This window comes from Dreissena polymorpha, chromosome 3 (genome assembly GCF_020536995.1).
Source record: "Dreissena polymorpha isolate Duluth1 chromosome 3, UMN_Dpol_1.0, whole genome shotgun sequence".
Lineage (NCBI taxonomy): Eukaryota > Metazoa > Mollusca > Bivalvia > Myida > Dreissenidae > Dreissena > Dreissena polymorpha.
Genome location: NC_068357.1, coordinates 31726306 through 31744858, shown reverse-complemented (window position 1 = coordinate 31744858; position 18553 = coordinate 31726306). Strand labels below are relative to the sequence as shown.

The 18553-nt window shown below is 33.3% G+C and overlaps 1 protein-coding gene across 1 annotated transcript; it reads left to right on the top strand.

The window, feature by feature from the left end:
- Positions 1-73: 73 nt before the first annotated feature.
- On the top strand, positions 74-18122 carry LOC127872133 (uncharacterized). The gene is made up of 28 exons (XM_052415458.1): positions 74-223; positions 937-1093; positions 1277-1434; positions 1700-1870; positions 2267-2434; positions 2546-2722; positions 3082-3249; positions 3431-3598; positions 6242-6418; positions 6859-7026; positions 7217-7384; positions 7588-7755; positions 8237-8416; positions 8594-8761; positions 9051-9218; positions 9964-10143; positions 10265-10387; positions 10642-10763; positions 10909-11256; positions 12977-13196; positions 13359-13633; positions 13745-13958; positions 14346-14588; positions 14847-14984; positions 15232-15426; positions 15692-15943; positions 16329-16518; positions 18035-18122. Exons 1-28 carry the CDS (start codon positions 175-177, stop codon positions 18120-18122), a joined length of 5001 nt encoding a protein of 1666 aa, XP_052271418.1. The 5' UTR covers positions 74-174.
- Positions 18123-18553: the final 431 nt, after the last annotated feature.

The following is an 18553-nucleotide window of genomic DNA, read 5'->3' as shown; positions in this document are numbered from 1 at the left end:
ACAAGGCGTTTTAATTTTATTAGAATCAACAAAAGTAATCAAAATACATATTCCATTTTAGATTGTGGGCGACCAAACCTTGTATTTTGGGGTGTTGATTATTTTCATCACAACGGCTCAGGCCTGTACGCTAAATGCGAATCTAAAAAATCCTACGTCGGTTATCTGCGAATAATGTGTATTGAAAGCCAATGGACGGCTATTGAGGAATGTCAGAAATACAGTGAGTAACGATAAAATAATGCAATTCTTGTATAATAAAAAAACTTATGCAAACGAAAAAAGAGCCATATTATATCGGTTCGATTTTAAGTAAATATAAATTCATATAAGGCGACGTTAATTAATGTAAATACATGACGAAATGACGTAAGTGTTGGTTCAACAGCAACAAAATGAACGAATCGCCAACGAAAAGTTTTTTTTCTGAAAAATTGAAAAATGTTTGTTTTTGTTGGAAAAATAGAATGATATAGAATACATATACATTTAATATGTAAATAGAGTTATGTATCCCTAATGTGATTTCTAGTCATATGTCATTATTTGAATATTACTGTTACAAAAAGTCAAAGTAAAATGTCGTTAGTTTATATGACCTAGGTGAGTTAAGGATATGATATATTCCGATTCGATCATATTAGAACAATAATATTACTTAACACCACTTTTTCTCTTGAATAGTAAAACATAATATCTTACATGCTTTGTAAACGGTACGACTTCATATTCATGATGATGATTTAGCCGTTTATACCTTGTTGAATGTCATTTATTATATTTTGCAAATGATTTTGTTAAACATTGTATCGTTTGTTAATGAAAAACAAATATTGTCTTTGCATAGAAATTTACAACAGACAGTGTTTACTTAGAAAGTTAAAAAGAACAACAGTAATACATTCTATTTATTTCGATGAACAATATTGGTTACAGGTCGACCACTTGCCATCCAGGGCATTAGACTTGTAAACGGTAGTAGTACTTTTGACGGCAGAGTTGAGATCAAAGTGTTCGATTCGTGGGGAACAATATGCAATGACACATTCGGAATGGAGGAAGCAAACGTTATTTGTAAAATGATGGGTTTTTAGTAGGTGTTAGATTGTTGAAATACATTTACTGATTGTAGTTTTTATTTGGAAAACCAAAATGTGTAATCCAATACTAATGTAGTACGCGAACTCTATATTCCTCAAATAAAATGTAAACACATACATTATTAAGCATTGAAAGTCTAAAAACTTGAACGACTTTTCTTTTACATGTATTTAAGTCCTGCTAAAGGATTCAGCACATCATTAAACGAGGGAACTGGACCTATCTTTATTGACGACATGTCATGTGATGCCAACAGTTCTCACATTAATGATTGCACGTATGTAACTTACGACAATTGTTCCCATAGAAAGGACGTAATCGTAACATGCACAGGTATGAACACTTTACATAAAATTTATAACCATTCTATTTTAAAATAAAAGTTAACATGGCGAAAACATGTATGTTACACATTAAGACTACCTTAACCAAAAGTTCAAAATAGATCAGTATATCTTTTATAAACATTGCACAGTTAACTATATAAACTCAGAGTTTCTGAATAAAAGTAACATTTGGAATAAATTGGCTATTATTTTAATGCATTGCATTAATGTTTCCTGCGTGGACATAATGAATGCATGGTTGAATTAAATAGCAAATTGCGGTGACCCAACGCCGAAATTTGGTAGGGCCAACGGCACTTCTTCGAGCGTTGGATCTGTTGTAAGCGTGGCATGTGAACATGGTCGATTACTAATTGGCGAGTCGCTTATTACTTGTCAAGAAAATGGGAATTGGACAAGTACACCGTCGTGTCTTCTTATAGGTAAAACGTATTTTTACTAAAGCAGATGACTATAATTCCTTTATCAGTATATTTGTGTGCAGAGTGGTTCGAATCAGAAATATGTGAGTTTCTATTGGTGTTGATATCAGTTAAAAAGAAGAATCATACAATCTCAGACATCACGTGGATGGAAACTTTCATCACTATGCCAAAGCCCATTACTTACAGTACTGTTATACCGGTATACAGTATTTTTCTCTGCAATCCACTTTTATCCGTATATCAAATTAAAGATGCAGTATATTCATAAACAGTATACCTGTGTATTATAAAAATTGAAAGGTATCAAAAATGTACATATTGCGTTTTTTTTATCCAAGTCGAATTAATTAATTTAAATATTTAGATAACAAGTTGTGCTCTTGATAATTGCAGATTGTGGTGATCCAACGCCAAATTATGGCTCCATAAACGGAACGTCGTATCTCCTAGATAGCGTGGTCTCGTTATCGTGTAATAGAGGCTTTATTGTATCCGGCGACTCCATCATAAGATGCCAGAATAACAGTTATTGGACAGACTATCCAAAATGTGATATCATTGGTTAGAAAATTACCAATTTATGATATAATAGTATACATTATAATAAGGAAAATAGGCTAAACACACATCATATAGTTATTTTAGCTTAATTGATATATTGCTGTTTTCCAGACTGCAGCGAACTAAACATAGCCAATATGACGATTGACGGTGATAATACAACTACATACGGGCAGATAGCAGTTGTCAGTTGCAAATCAGATTTTACTCCACGCGGTTATTGGACTGTGAAATGTGAAGACAGTGGCGTTTGGAATTACTCACATGTACCTCATTGTAAACTCATTGGTAATTTGTGTTGTCATGATGATATTTTCAAAACCATTTCGTGTTATAACAAATAAGACTTTGATTGATAGCATTACACTATTTTTAAAATATGTGGGGGTATTCGTGACCGCCATTTCTATTCATGTTAGTAATTCTTCGTTAGTTAATGAGCGCATCTTGAATAGAAGCGTAATTAAACTGATGAATGATTCACAAACAGGCGGCTTATAATGATTTCCTAATATACTGTAATACTTGTAAAAATATAATTTAAATATGGATAATATTTAAGTATTTCTCTTACTTATGCATTGTTGATATTTTGGTGGGGGTATTTTTTTCGTCCTATAACGAATTTCTTTATGGGCATGTAACAGACTGTGGTTTCTCCGCACCACCATTTGGAAGTGTAAACGACACCACATCGACAGTTGGTACTGTGGTCGGCGTGTTCTGTGATTATGGGCGACAGCTGGTTGGTGATTCGGTATTGGTTTGCCAACAAAATGGAAAGTGGACAGGTTCTTCTTCGTGTCCATTGATAGGTAATAAGTGGTTTTGAACCCATTGTCACAGAAAGAACTTAATGCCTTTGTTCATATTTTGATGGTTAACAGGCATAAGGATTATATTAAGGTATTTGTAATTTACTGCTGTTATTTCCACACAAATGAAGAATGTTATTTTGAACAAATATTAAACAGATACCGTCTATACAAATTGCAGAGTGTGACGATCCAATACCAGTTAATGGCGCCGTAAATGGAACAACACGATGCTTTGATGACATTCTTTCAGTATCGTGTATTAGCGGCTTCAAGTTAGCAGGCCTTTCCGTCATACGATGTCAAAACAACAGTAAATGGACTAACTATCCCAAATGCACCATTGTTGGTAATATAAAGTTTATATCGTTTAATACACAATCTCCCGGTTAAACAACTTACGAACACACTCTCGCACGCACACATGTGTGTGCGTGCATGTGTGTGTGGGGGTACGTGTATGAATGCGTGCGTGCCTGCGTCTTATTTACAATCGTTACAATAAAAAAGAAAATATTTATACACACTTCCTACATTTACATGCATATACAGGCATAACAAGTTGGTACATTCCTTTACACAGGAATAAATAATTGATTCGGTAGTTAAACAAACAACTTCCTATATCAATGTATTTAAGTTGTTTCACATTATTTGAATGAAACAATATCATCACAAAATATTTTCGGCACATTTTATTAAACAATTAGTGAATTGACATGTATACACTGTAACCAAGTTAAGATTAAGACAAACATACTATAACCCACATAAGGCAGCATTTATAGCGAAAGCGAGAGAGCATATTGTCTGTCGCGTTCGAGTGTTTCTAAATCCTGGCAAAATAAGCAGCATTGGGAGTTCCATACGTTTAATTAAAACAGATTCGTGGGGATTATGCGGTTTTTGCCGAAGTTTTGTGTTTACTTTTATTTTATGTCTATTAAAATATACTAAGCGCTAGTTTATTTTGTTTTGTTTAACTCTGTTTCCCAACACCTGTGCAAATAAGGTTAAGTGAAGTGTTTGTTATACGAACATTACTCGTATCTTTATTTCCAAGGGCCTTCAAGTCAAGGTTTTTGTAGTTTGGATATGTATTTCAAATGTTTTCGTTAAAGTTAATCGATTCATTTGATTTAAGTATAACATTCCATTGTGTAGATATTGCTTATGATAATTGTTTCGGCTAACCAGTTTCGTTTGAATTTTAGTTTTTGTAAGACAACAGCTTATGCGACATTTCCTAGTATGCTATAATGTATTTTATGTTAAATATCCCGGATTCGATCAGGTTAGCAAATAGTAAACATGTCTATTCTATTTAATGGACCTGTTACCCCACAATATATCAGAAATTATGTAATGGAAGTTTTGGGTTTCGGTTTGAGTTGAATGTAGTTTAGTTCCATGAAGTTGTTAATGGGATCTGTTTATGAAGTAGGAATGTTTGTGTGGATACAAGGTAATATTTTAAAGGGGCATTTTCACATTTTGGTAAATTTACAAAATTAAAAAAAAATGTTTCAGATTCAAAAATGTTCGTTGTAAATATGATATTTGTGAGGAAACAGAAATTCTAAACATTTACCTTGCTCTAAAATATCAATTATATGTATCTTTTGACGAGTTTAAAACCTGAAAAATATAAAGCGTTGCAAAGCAAAACGATTGAATAATTTTGAGAGTTTCTGTTGTTGTCGGTATATTTTGTGATACTACGAGAATTGCTTATATAAAGTATCATTGATTGTATGAGCACTGAGGGCCGAATGGTCTAAGCAATATACTTTTACCCAAGGGTTCAGTGGTTCGAGCCCAGTTTAGGGTTACTTTTGTTCAGTATTTAATTTTATTCTTGTTTTTTTTTACTGAAGATTTTTAGATCCAATTTTTAGATTTATCAATATAAAGCAGTTAAAGACAAACTTCAATACATTCCAAAATCTGTAAAAAGGTCCCTTTAAACGAATCTAAATTCATTTTGAAGATAACTAGGTTATATCCATGATTGGTTACAATATGGGATACATTTGGTAAAGATGAATAGATTTGGTCAAGGTGTTATTAATCTGTTTACTAGATCCTGGTCCATATAAGTGTTTGGACCAGTTAATGGTGATATAAAATGAATTATTACGATTTTTGTTTCACCTTCTTTGTTGCCTTTGATTTATAATGCAGTTATCGGCTGGGAGTCGGCGGTAAGCTCTCGGACGTTAGCAGATTGCGATTTGCTCGAGAGAACGTATTTGCTTTGGGTCACACATTTCAGTATCGACTTCTTCTTTTTGTGTTTCTCGTTTTGCATAGATTGCTTTACTACGTTAGTGCTTTCTTTTCGTTGTGTGCTTAGGCCGGGACTTTTTTTGGCATTGGTTATTGCAGAGTTGATGGGTTGGTCATTCGGTGACGCGTAATCCGATGATTCAAGTATCTCAAGTTATACTTGTATATATCATTAGGTCTATTCAATATTTTTCGGACAAAAGAAAACACTGCGGCAGCTGGTGTCGCTTATGTCATTTTTAATTTTAGTAATCGGAAATAAGGAATCTTAATCCGAATCAACGGGGCGTGCGTTTCAAGTAAATATGAGCTAGGTAAATGTCCCACGTTTTCCAATATTTCATTCTTTAAACACTGAATAGATGTTTAGTTCACCGTGCGTTCACTGAGTTAATTCCAGTCAATAATTATTCGCGGAAAGAAAGATTATTTAAATTAATCAATGTTTTTGTGTAATGGTTGGTAGCTGTTAGAGGCATTGTTCACTGATGGTTGTTTTGTGATGTTTGAGATTTGGGTTTTCAATTTCATATCATTGGAGAGAGTAGTGTCTAAATATGGGTTTTCTTGGACATTTTTGAGAATTGTGTGGCTAATTGTGTTATTTATTGATAACTTATTTATTTATTATTATTTATTAATGTATTTATATTATTAATACAATTATTTTTTTACGTGTGTGCCTGTGATAATCCATTTACAGATTGTGGCGTCCTCGACATTGTCAATATGTCTATAAGCATTGAAAATGCGACTACATACGGACAGATAGCATTTGTCAGTTGCAAACCAGATTTTACTCCAAAAGGTTCATGGCCTGTGAAATGCGAAGCTAGCGGCGTTTGGAATAGAACACATGTACCGCAGTGTCAACTCATTGGTAATTTAGTGTGAATAATTAATGATAAATTAGATGCTTTTTAGAAATATTCAATATTTATTCTACACTTAACTTTGTATCTCTATTTATTGACTACCCTCTTACATATATAATGAGGACCTTCATTTCGAATAAATAAAGAATCTATCATTATACTCGCTCGTCTTTAAAGAGGTAATGAACTATATTCATATCGTTGAAACGCTTTAAAATTTGGAAGATGTGCAGAAAATGAAATCAGCAAAATAAAATAACGTCCGCGTTTAAATTGCACACATATCTCAAATCATACCAAATCATTTAAATATGATTTATCATTTTTTGTTCTCGTTCCTACGTATCAAAAAGTTAAATCGTCGTTAATTGACCGATACGAATAATAATTTGATTTTTTTGTAACTATAACCATAATATTTTACATTACATGTGTTATTTTATAGACTGTAGGGATCCAACGCCTTTTAAGGGCTTTGTTAATTCATCAGAAACAACAGTCAATGCAGTGGTGAATGTTTCGTGTGAAAATGGTTACACGCTTTTGGGTGCTTCAGTCATTATCTGTGAGTCTACTGGCATATGGTCCGGGACTCCGAAATGCGACCCTTCGGGTAATTTACATTTCAAATATTGAATTAATTTTGTTCAAAGTATATCATTTATGGTTGAACTATTTTTGTAGAATAATAAAAATATCTTAATTGGTTGATTTAAAATATTTAAGAGACTTTACATACTCCGCTTGTTTTCAACACTTATCTGCGATTAACATTAGGATTATTATAATTGCTCAATATACAGATTGCGGTAGGCCAGCTATATCGAATGCAGAAGTGGTGACAAGTAACTCAACGGCTCTGAATGCCACAGCAGTAATAAGTTGTAAAGAAGGATTCGCCATATTTGGACCAAGTGTTATTAAATGCACTGAAACGGGATGGAGTAATAACGTTAAATGCTTACGTATTGGTAATCAATAGATTTACTTTGTGTCCGATAGTATATTATTATTTATTATTATGTATTATTTGGACTTCAGACCTTATTTAAAAAACCCCACATCTTTCGACATAGAAAGGGAACTACCCTTTATATATTGCAATATGGTATTATTCATACAATGAAATCTCAAAGTGTTAAAGATTTCAATATCAAACCTTTGATTTTCTTAGTATGTGAGAAGATGGAAGTTGACAATGGCAGAGTGAATGGCACAGGTACCGAGTACGGGGCTGTGATATATTTGGAGTGTGATACAGGCTATGCAATTAAGGGTCCCAACAAACTATCTTGCCAAGACAAAGGTCTATGGAGCGATTATCCTACATGCGTCATTCAAAGTATGCAGTTTGCTTTAACAAGTTGATAACTTCAGTAAATTAATTACATTTTCCATAACAATCAAACAATCGGTGATATTATGACCAGCTAAACGTTATTTATAATAGGTAAATACATTGTAGAGCCATTATGTATTTGCCATAGAATTTGATCTGCAAATAATGTTATCTATATACCCTTAATACATGTGATCCAAAGTGTAGGCCTGTTGTGATGCCTTTTCCTGCAGTGTGGTTGCTACTGGTCAATTGTCCGAATCTGAATATTTTGATAAATGACGCTTTTGCTCTAAAGTCTCTAATCAAGGACGAGACGAGGAAAATGTAGTTGAATTGAATATTTGATTAGCAATTAAACTGGAATGTGTTCTCTTGTTTTGCGATACTATGAGATTAACTTTTATTCAGACAAATATTTGGCAGTGAGTTTTCAATCCAGCTACATTAAATGCCTATTTGCGGCATCTTTAAATTTGTACAGATTGTGGAAACGTGACCGAACCAACCAACGGTATGATTACATCGAGCCATGTAACGACCACGTTTAATTCGTCGTTGAGATTTCAATGTGAAACTGGCTATCAACTAACCGGAAATGACGTCATGTGGTGTGACGCAAAAGGCGAATGGAACAGTTCAGTTCCGACGTGCGTTCGCAAATGTAATACAATGCTCTTTTAAATATACATGTTTGCTATTATTATAAATTAATACGAGATAGTTATCACGAAAAAATAGTTTTTACACCGTTTACTTGGAATATCGAATGCTGTATAGGACTATGCATTGATTTCCTCAGAAATTTAAACACTCGTATTGTTTTCTGGTATCGTTGTAGTTTGTGGTGACCCGACTCCAAAGAACGGCGCCGTTAACGGAACATCATTTTACTTCAATGACGTGGTATCAGTATCCTGCGAGTATGGCTACTCATTGTCCGGCGAAGCTATCATAACATGTCTTAGTACCAGAACATGGACTGATAACCCGATGTGTAATATTGTTGGTAAAATACACTTATACTAATTATATGAGTCGCGTTCTGAGAAACTGGGCATAATGCATGTGCGTAAAGTGTCGTCCCAGATTAGCCGGTGTAGTCCGCACAGGCTATTCAGGGACGACACTTTCCGCTTTTATGATATTTGTTCGTTTAAATGAAGTCTCTTCTTAGCAAAAATCCAATTGAGGCGGAAAGTGTCGTCCCTGATTAGCCTGTGCGTTGAACAAGAGCAATTTTAATTATTTGTCTTTATTCAAATACTTTTTATTGATTTGTTTTCTTTTTATTTTAGTGTGCGAGCGCATTCACTTAAAAAATGGCACTGTGACCGGCACAGAAACACACTTCGGGTCGCAAATCGAGGTGCAGTGTGACATTGGATATGATCTCCGTGGTGACAGGAGACTATTATGTCAAACCAATGGTCAATGGAGTGGCAATCCAACATGCATTATAAAAGGTAAATGTTAAAACACGTTCTTAAAAATGCATTTATTGAGTACATAACCTCTTAAGACAATTATCGTTTAGATAAGGGAATACATTAAATCAGTATCGAACGAGCCATATTTATTCTCATGTTATTTATTTCATTTGTCAAATAGGTTATGTATGTTAAGTGATAAACTCATTCAATGACTTTAAATTTTCACAACATGAATTATCATAACTATTAATTTGGTAACATATTTGAATATTGGCAAAAACGATATTTCAAACACATGTGAAGACTTTGAAAACGCCACACTTTTCAAACTTGTATATCTCCTTTATAAGTAACGATTTTGATTTAAAATTGAATATGTGATAATTTAACTTAATTCTGTGCAAGCTCACGATAAAATAATTCATCCGTGACGATCGGGCGCTTAAGCACATGGAGTAGGTATAGTTTGATCTTTTTACACTGAAACGCGAAATAATTCTAATATATTTCAATTGTACCATTCTACGTGGGTTTTAACACACACACCCTATTTCCACGTGCAAAAAAGTCAAACCACAAATACTCCACTTTCTAAAGCGTTCGATCTTCGAAGGTAAATGATTGTACTGTGAAAATAATATAGGCAAAAACCAATTACTGCGACATGCAAGTTTAACAACCTTTTCGGTAGAAAATTCTCAAAGTGTAGTACTACATGACATTAAACGTAATATAATGAAACGAATGTGTTTGATACATTTATTGATACGTTTATCAGATTGTGGGCACGTCAGATTGCCAGCCAACATGAGGATCGTAACTAGTCCTTTAGAAACAACGTTTAATTCCTTACTGCGATTCAAATGCCATGAAGATTATCTGCTAAACGAAAGTGACACAATGTGGTGTGACGCAACAGGTGCTTGGAACAGTTCTGTTCCGACATGCATCCAGAAATGTAACTATGCAATTGTACTAAATTAAACAAAAACTTTTATTGACCAATTATAATAGATGTGACCATGTAAATCCTATACAAAAACTTTAAATAAAAAAACTATATGTTAACGGTGTTTCAGCGGACATTGGTGGACCCTGTGTTGATGCCAGAATGTGTAGGATACAAAGCGCAATTTGTGAGGATAAAAAGTGTTCATGCATGTCTGGAGTGGTAGACAGAAGAACACAAAAGTGTGACATAAGTAAGTAATTAAAACAACACAGAGACATTGTAATATGAAAGCGACACCCATTTGGGAAACATTTAATGGGTTTATACAAGAAAAAATGGACCCTTAAAAGCGCTAGTTGTACTTAATGTTTGCTTTATCTAAGTCGTGTTTTCTGTTAATTATTGTAAAGGATAAAAAGGAGGGCTTGTTTCCATGTGAATAGTGTTTATTATTTGAATGCTGCTCGAAAATTTGGATGCATTCATTTATATATAATTTTATAGTGCCATTGCTACCGTTTGGAGAAGACGAAGGAGATATGCTTATGAATCAACATGATTGCAGCGAACCCATTGTTTTTTCACCTGCGATACCAGTTTTCAACACAATGAGACGGTCCATACATGTACGTAAATATATGATCTTGCAAAATTATGTACATATCTAAATTATTATGTATGTTTATGTTAATCATTTACTTAAATGCGTTTATATCTATATTTAAGTTAATTAAAATCATGTTTAATTTTTTCCAAATAATTATTTTCCAGGTATGCAGATGTGGACTCGTAAGTTTTGATAAGAAATACACAAATAATAAACCTGTTCAAGCGGTTGAAGCAAAATATGATATCATAGAACCGACAATTGATATCAATGACCCGGTTGTTGCTGCATATTTCGCAGATATCTTCGTTGACAAATCCTCATCAATTACATTTAGGACGTACGATATTCTCAACAACTATCCATTCACTGCCAAGGCGACGGAAGACATAGCATTCCTTGAAAGTTTAATCAAACGCGTGGAAAATCTTTCTTCATTTGAAGTGAGTTTCGTTTTCATTGCAACATGGAGTAGTGTGAAACCTAAAGCGTCTGCATTTAATCGCATTAACGTAAGTTTTGATTTATTTATTTCATACGTTTCACAAATACCAAGTTTAATAATAGTAATCATATGCAAATCAAACATTCTATATTCACATGTGGCACTATTTAATTGCTTAAAAAATCATTTTTTGCGCCTCACAAGAGCGCGAGTGTTCAAGTAATGAACAGACGCACTGACAACAACGTCGTTACGGTTTGCTCAAAACATAACGTCATTTCAAAACATGTAAATAAAACAGATCGTTGATATCACGTTAGAAGTTGATTTACACGCGCATATACGTCATATTGGCTAAAATGACTGATCACGTCGGCGTGTCGTATGTAATAACAATAATGTCAATTTAAGAAACACATTATTTTCGTCAGGACAATAATCGAAACAGAACCTTAAAGTCTCTTTAACGCTCAAAATCAACGAAAATTTCGTTAAGTTTTTCGTAAAATAAAGTTAACACCTTAACAATCAGTGTTCCTTGAAGCAATAGCCAAAATTTCAACGCTAGATGTGGTATGATTACATAGATTTTTGTAGATACAAAATTCTCGTTTTTATTTATTTGTGGCCACAATTAATTCCCGCGAATATATCTTTTCATACGAGACACGAACACCATGTTAGTGTTCATGTGTCGTATGAACAGAAATGCAAAACAATAATAAAAACGAGCATTTTGTATCTACAAACATCTATTTTACCAGACCACATCTGGCGTTGAGATTTCGGCAATTGCCATAAGAAACACTGATTTTTAATTGGTTAAGTGTATTTTACGAACGATTGTACGAATGTTTCGTTGATTTTGAGTAGTAATGTTACTTTAAAAATAAAAATAAATATTGACTGAAACATATTGTCACTGCTCTGAATTTGACAAATGTATATTTAGGCATTATATCGTTGCGAAACATTAAAAAAATGAAGTAAAACAATGTTTATCAATATGTGTTGCTGTTCAAGTGTTTGTGTGTGATATTGGTTTGTGTGTGTGTGCGTTTGCGTGTGAGTGTGTACATAATACATTTCCATAAAGCGTACGTATACAGGGACCTTTTCGTTGGTGAAACGACAACATTGAAAAATAAATCAAGTTTTCAAATTATCGTTGTAGTAATATTTGCGAGGAAACTGTTATACTGAACATTAACCTTGCTCCAAAATATCCATTATATGCATACTTTGACGATTTAAAAACCTGCAAATCATAAAGCGTTACAAACGCGAAACGATTGAATAATTTGCAGAGTTCTGTTTTTATCGCTACATTTTGTGACATAACGAGGTTTGCTTATGTAGTGTGTAAAATAATGTGTTAACTGAATGAGCACGGATGACCAAGTGGATTTTAAGTGTTAGACTTTTACTCTAATTGTCAGTGGTTCAAAGCCACTTGAGGATAACTGTTTTATTTCTTTAATTGAAACTTGTTTTTTACTGGAGCCATTTAGTTTCAATGTTTACATTTATCAACTTTAAAGCATTTAATCACAAACTCCAATACTACCACACTTTTTGAACATGTTCCTTTATCTTTCACTCTCAATTTATTATTGAGTGCCACTTTTAGGCAGTCTGAAACGAAAACAAAATTAACGGAAACAGGCTCAATAGCTTATATGCAGCCGTTATGTTTATATACGCATATACAATTATGCTCATAGTTCTTGTATGACAATTGTAAATTATTATTGCGACTTCTTATGTTCTTATTTTTATGGTATTAGCCAGCAACGTTCCAACTGGCCATCATTTCAAATGGTGTGCGGACCTATTCCGTAACAATATACGGACATGAATTGATGAACTGGGCTCTAAGTTCGAGAGAAAAAACTAAAACGATTCCGTTGTGGATCGGTCACGCCGGAGAGAATGGTACTAAATTCAACCACTTGTTTTCATTCAAAACACCTGCACTTCGGATGGATTTAGGTTCTAAATCAGGAGGTAATTACCAATGAACCTTCATGCTCATAAGATTATCTTACTAAGCTGCAACACCACAACACATCTGTTTTGTAATTGAATCGAGTGCCTTTTTTCAATTGTTGTTTAACTCTATTTAATATTCTTAACTGAAACGTTTAAATACAATGAAACTACTTTTAGGAATCAGTGGTCTTTTGTTGAAAAATATCGATGCACACGACACCGCATTTAGCAATCACGGTGTTGATTGTATAAAGTGGTACAACAAAAACAGCAACAGGAAGCAGAATATCCAAGTCTACTCTCAACGTCTACCTATGTGCCCATGTGACATCAATCTAGCCCGATGGGACCCGTGGTTTTGGCACATCCGGACTCAACTGCGTCAGCAAATTAGCAACAATATTGTGTGCGTTGACATGATGCTAATTGAAACTGTCAAGCCACATGGGAAGGTTAGTAATCTCCATACCTGATAGTTTGTTTTCCTGTTCTTATGTCGGAGTGACATATTATTAACAGTCCCTTTTTATGCTTATAACAAATTGTTTTGTTTCAAATTTCAGTCTTGCTGCTATTACCGTTCGACATTAACATTTGTGGAAATGCAACCTCTATCTGGCGGATTTTACTTCGCTCATCCGTCATACTCACATCGTGATCACGAGGTAAATGACGTCATCATGAAGGACAAATGCTGCGCGAAATCAGACTACTGCGATCTCTATTACCAACTGCATCCTACAGGCACATGCTACACCGAGTCCCCATACAGATTTGGTATTCGTATATTAAAACAAAATTATTATATATTTAATACATTTATTTAAAAAAAGCTATTGGTTTAATTAAACGAATGACGAATAATTAGTATGTCAAAGAGATTATCGAATGTATGTTGTAAAAAGATTAATAAGAGCATATGCACACATTTACCAACTTCTAAATTGTGATACAAAATGTTGAAACTTGAGGCAGCTTTGCTTTGGTTAACACATTTCGTGAATAATTGTGAGCATGGTAACATGTATGCATAACTGTTTTTCGCTGTTAAATAAGTACATAAAACACATATCCTTAAAAGCAAATCAGCAAGCATTTATGTTTATATGACGCGTCTAGTGAAATGTCTGAGGGCGAATCTATATATGGAAACATGTATGTAAGGTTCCTTCTGGGGTGATCCGCACATGCGCACATTGGACGGGATGAACTACACATTTAACGGACTTGGAGAATACGTGTTACTCAGCGTTGTGACGTCAAATGTCACATTTTCCCTGCAAGCCAGGACTGAGAGGGCAGTGAAGGAAGATGGAAACCTGTCTGACGCTACGATCTTCACGGCCTTTGCAGCTAGAGATAATACAAATTCGTCAATACACATTGAACTAAATAGTGCTAAGGACAGTAAGTTTAATACACAATAAAAATGAGATGTGTGTATGGAATATATTTAAAGCTTTTATGAATAGGTCTATTAAACAATATTTAAGCCTTTTATTACTTTATAAAGATTTCTTTTTTGTACTGACTTGGGAGTTATAACATTGGAAAATTATCTTCTGATTATGAACATAATTATATGTTATTGTATCATTAAAATGACCATTTATGTATAGAAACGTGCGAGCAAAAGAGCATTGGGGTGATATTATGTGTTTACAGATGTGACCTTGTACGGGAATGGAATTGATCTTACCAAAACTCATCAGGAAGTACAAAACGACATGATCGTGTTTAATACGTCCACACTCACAATTCATGAAGACGACGGGGTTTTGAGAGTGTCATTTCTTGAAATAGGTACAGTTATTCCAAACCGGAAAAGTTTTCTCGAAACTATTTTCTTTTAAAAAGGGTTTACCCGGCTCTAATTATTTTCTAATCTGTGTTTGTTCACAGATGACGATATGTTAAAGATATTGTCTCGTTAGTATTATTATATTTACCTGAAACAAATAAAGAACCTCATGTTTTATTTACAAAATACCGTATCTAAGTTATAATAATCGTACTGTCATCTGTTGCAAATGAATTCTTCAATCCACAGGGATAACGATCGAAATAGGAAAAGGAGCAGGAATGTTGTCACTCGATGTGATTGTACCAAAGATATTCAACAACATGACAAAAGGTCTCCTAGGAAATTTTGACGGAGACCCATATAATGATTTTGTGTACCCTAATGGAAGTCGGCTGTATTTTAATGCAAGCGATATGGAAATATTTTATTACGGTCAGACATGTAAGTAATTGTATTTACGCTCCTTGTTAAAATATGTTTTACCTCTCACGTAACGGTTTTGGCCATACACAAACTTTGAAGACCAAAAGAAAACAAAACAAAAACGATTTAAACTTACTTTTACAAAACCTTTTTTTCACATTTTAAACACGTTTCCATAATGGTTTGGAATTTCAACATAAGCATATGCTATGTTAAGAACTAAATGTATTAACGTAACGATAACATATTTTGATATTTTGAAAGATAAAGAACTTCATTTCAGGGTCCGTGAATGACAGTTCGTCAGTATTTATATATGACGACGGCGAGAAACATTCAGATTATCACAACGCTTCTTACGTTCCGCGCTTCCTGGATACTGTTGACAACGTAACGCTTGCTCAAGCTGAAAAGGCATGCAACGGCTCAAAGAACATAGAATGTGTGTTCGACTATGCATTTACCCTGAACGAAAACATTGCAAAGTCAACGAACAACATACGTGTAACTATTAATAATAACGAAGAAGAAATAGGTACTTAATCCAAAATATTGTTTATATTATCAAATGCCTTGCGATATGCATCATTCATTTAGTTATTTTAGACAAAAAACAACAGTCAATATGAATCCGAATAAACACTCATAACTTTAATTATAACAGTATGAGTGTGAACATATGCAGTATCAACTTGAACACACACACACACCAATGTTAATGTTTTTTTTTCTTTTTTTGGTTTTAAAATTAAATAAATATCTGCCAAAACGTATGATTCATACAATTCATTAATTAATTAGGGTTTCCTAATATGAAATATTTACAATGTAAGGATATTAACTTAGTTCGCGTCTTTGATTTTTCAAATCTGAAAGAATAAAGTTGAAAACCCAAATTTTGAATGATTTTGAATTTTCAGCTAAAGTCGTGCCAACCATTAACAATACATGCAGTGTAAATGCAACGGTTGGAGATCAAATTTCGTGTCAGTTAAAGCTTGATAATGGGTTAGATATAGAATTTGTAAACAACGATACTAAAACAACATTTAACAGAACTTCGAAGACGCTCTATTTCAAACAGAGTGATGATCGTCCACACAACATATGGTATGCAACTATTGCAAGCAGTCGAGTACCAATTACTTAAAGTTTAATTTAAATAACAAATATATATATATATATTTGAATAACGGTAACAAAATGTGCACCCATAACTATATATATATATATATATATATATATATATATAAATACTATCGCGACCGTTGGGCGAAGCCGAAATTCAATTTTGCAGAGTTAAGTCGACCTCGACCATTATGGCGAAGGTGACTTAATTCTCTTAATTAATTATTAATTACCTGTTAACTATTCCGCTTTAAAAATTAGTATGCTTGTAGAGCATGATATAGCAAGTATATTGATACATTTGAAGACGTTTTACAATAGAACATGCATTTTTCATGATTTTTCTTTAAAAAAAGTATGTATGTGGTTATGAAATCCAGCCTTAGGGCGCATTTTAAAATATGTGGATTTTATTCTTCTAAACCAATAATATATGTTTTCGGTTGGACCCTGTAAAGAACAAGTTTCGAACGCTGCAGATGTCTGTACATTTTACATTTCGTTGTTTTGTTGTTTAATATATAAGAAATACATTTCAAAATTTCGACTTGTCCAAAAACACTTAGTTTTCTTTTCTAAACCGGAAACTGCTACGCAGTTAATGGTAGCAATTACAGACTTAAGAAGCTCAGCACCTTAACGCTGATTTTGATCTTGCTGTGCTTACCAATTTTAACGGTATATAGTCATTGAATTCAAATTCGAATATTAAAATTGTATTACAGCGTCAACATTATATAACAACAATTATAGTATGAGTCAAACTAATTCTTTGGTCGTTTTAGTTGTGTTGTTGGTCATATTACAGATTGATTGTGCTAAAAAGTTTATTTTTACCATTTAAAACGAAAATTGGTCTTATAATTGTCAATAGTTGTTTAAAAATATACAAAAGTTAGAGCATACTCGTTTTTTTTGTATTACCATTTTTTCAGCGAAATTTAAAACATGTCTTTATCTGTTCTTCAAAAATGCTTCTCGTCAATAACCCGTTTGAAAATTAAGAACAAAAATGTCTGAATGAGCGAAGTTTATAAATATTTTAATCTTCGTTATGAGAACCTCCTTTTGGCTAATTCAGATCTTATTTTGATTGTTGACAATGCTATTCTCGCAACATATGTGTGTATACGTGTAATATGTGTTCAGTTGTATTGCCAAAATGGCTGTTATATATTTATTTCTATATTTAAATGAACCCTGCATTATCGAGACGTCAAATAAATGGAAGCTTTCAGGGTCTTTGACTAAAAACTTACATATGGGCATACCTATAGTACAGTCAGGCTCCTTTTCATTGGACAAATACTCGTATACTATGCTAAAATCCAACACGGCACATTATTAAACATTTAAGAAAACGGTTAAAATATGTATAAAAATATCACAACTTCTGAAATTTTGTTGACATACATGCTCAACTTTAAAACGTAAATTTAGTATTAACAATTTAACAATTTTAAACGTAAGATCAACATTTCTATCCTATAAAACGCAGGAGCAACTTCAGATTTAACCGTAACAATGAACACATAGGAAGTAAAAGTTATGTAGGCATGCTGTACACAAATCATGGTCCCGAATGAATTACAGTTTATATACGTGTAAACAACAATCATATAATTCTCGAAATATGTTTAGAAAAGCGCTTAGTTAGGAATTCCCCATTATGCTGAAAATTCACACACATAGAAAGTATCAGTTTGTCCATGAACTTAAATTATCCGACGACAAAAATGAAAGCGTTCAGGTACTTCGACTTAATGATCATTTAAGGGCAAACCCATTGTAGTCTTCTTTTCGTTGGACAAATACCTGTATGCTATGCTGAAATATATCATGGTATATAATTATCAACGGTAATAAAATATATAAAAGATATTACAATTTTCGTCATTGTGTTAAGGCACATGATCAGTAATTACAGGTGCTTTAAACATAACATTTATATCCTAAATAAACGCTCGGGCAACTAGAGTTATACTCTTATATATCGAATATATATTTAGAAAACGTT

Bases quoted from the DNA above. Each gene is read 5' to 3' on its own strand.
- LOC127872133 (XM_052415458.1), top strand. From the start codon at position 175: ATGTGTATTGAAAGCCAATGGACGGCTATTGAGGAATGTCAGAAATAC. The intron at 14,589-14,846 runs GTAAGTTTAATA...ATGTGTTTACAG, and splicing joins ACTAAATAGTGCTAAGGACA to ATGTGACCTTGTACGGGAAT. The intron at 14,985-15,231 runs GTACAGTTATTC...TTCAATCCACAG, and splicing joins AGTGTCATTTCTTGAAATAG to GGATAACGATCGAAATAGGA.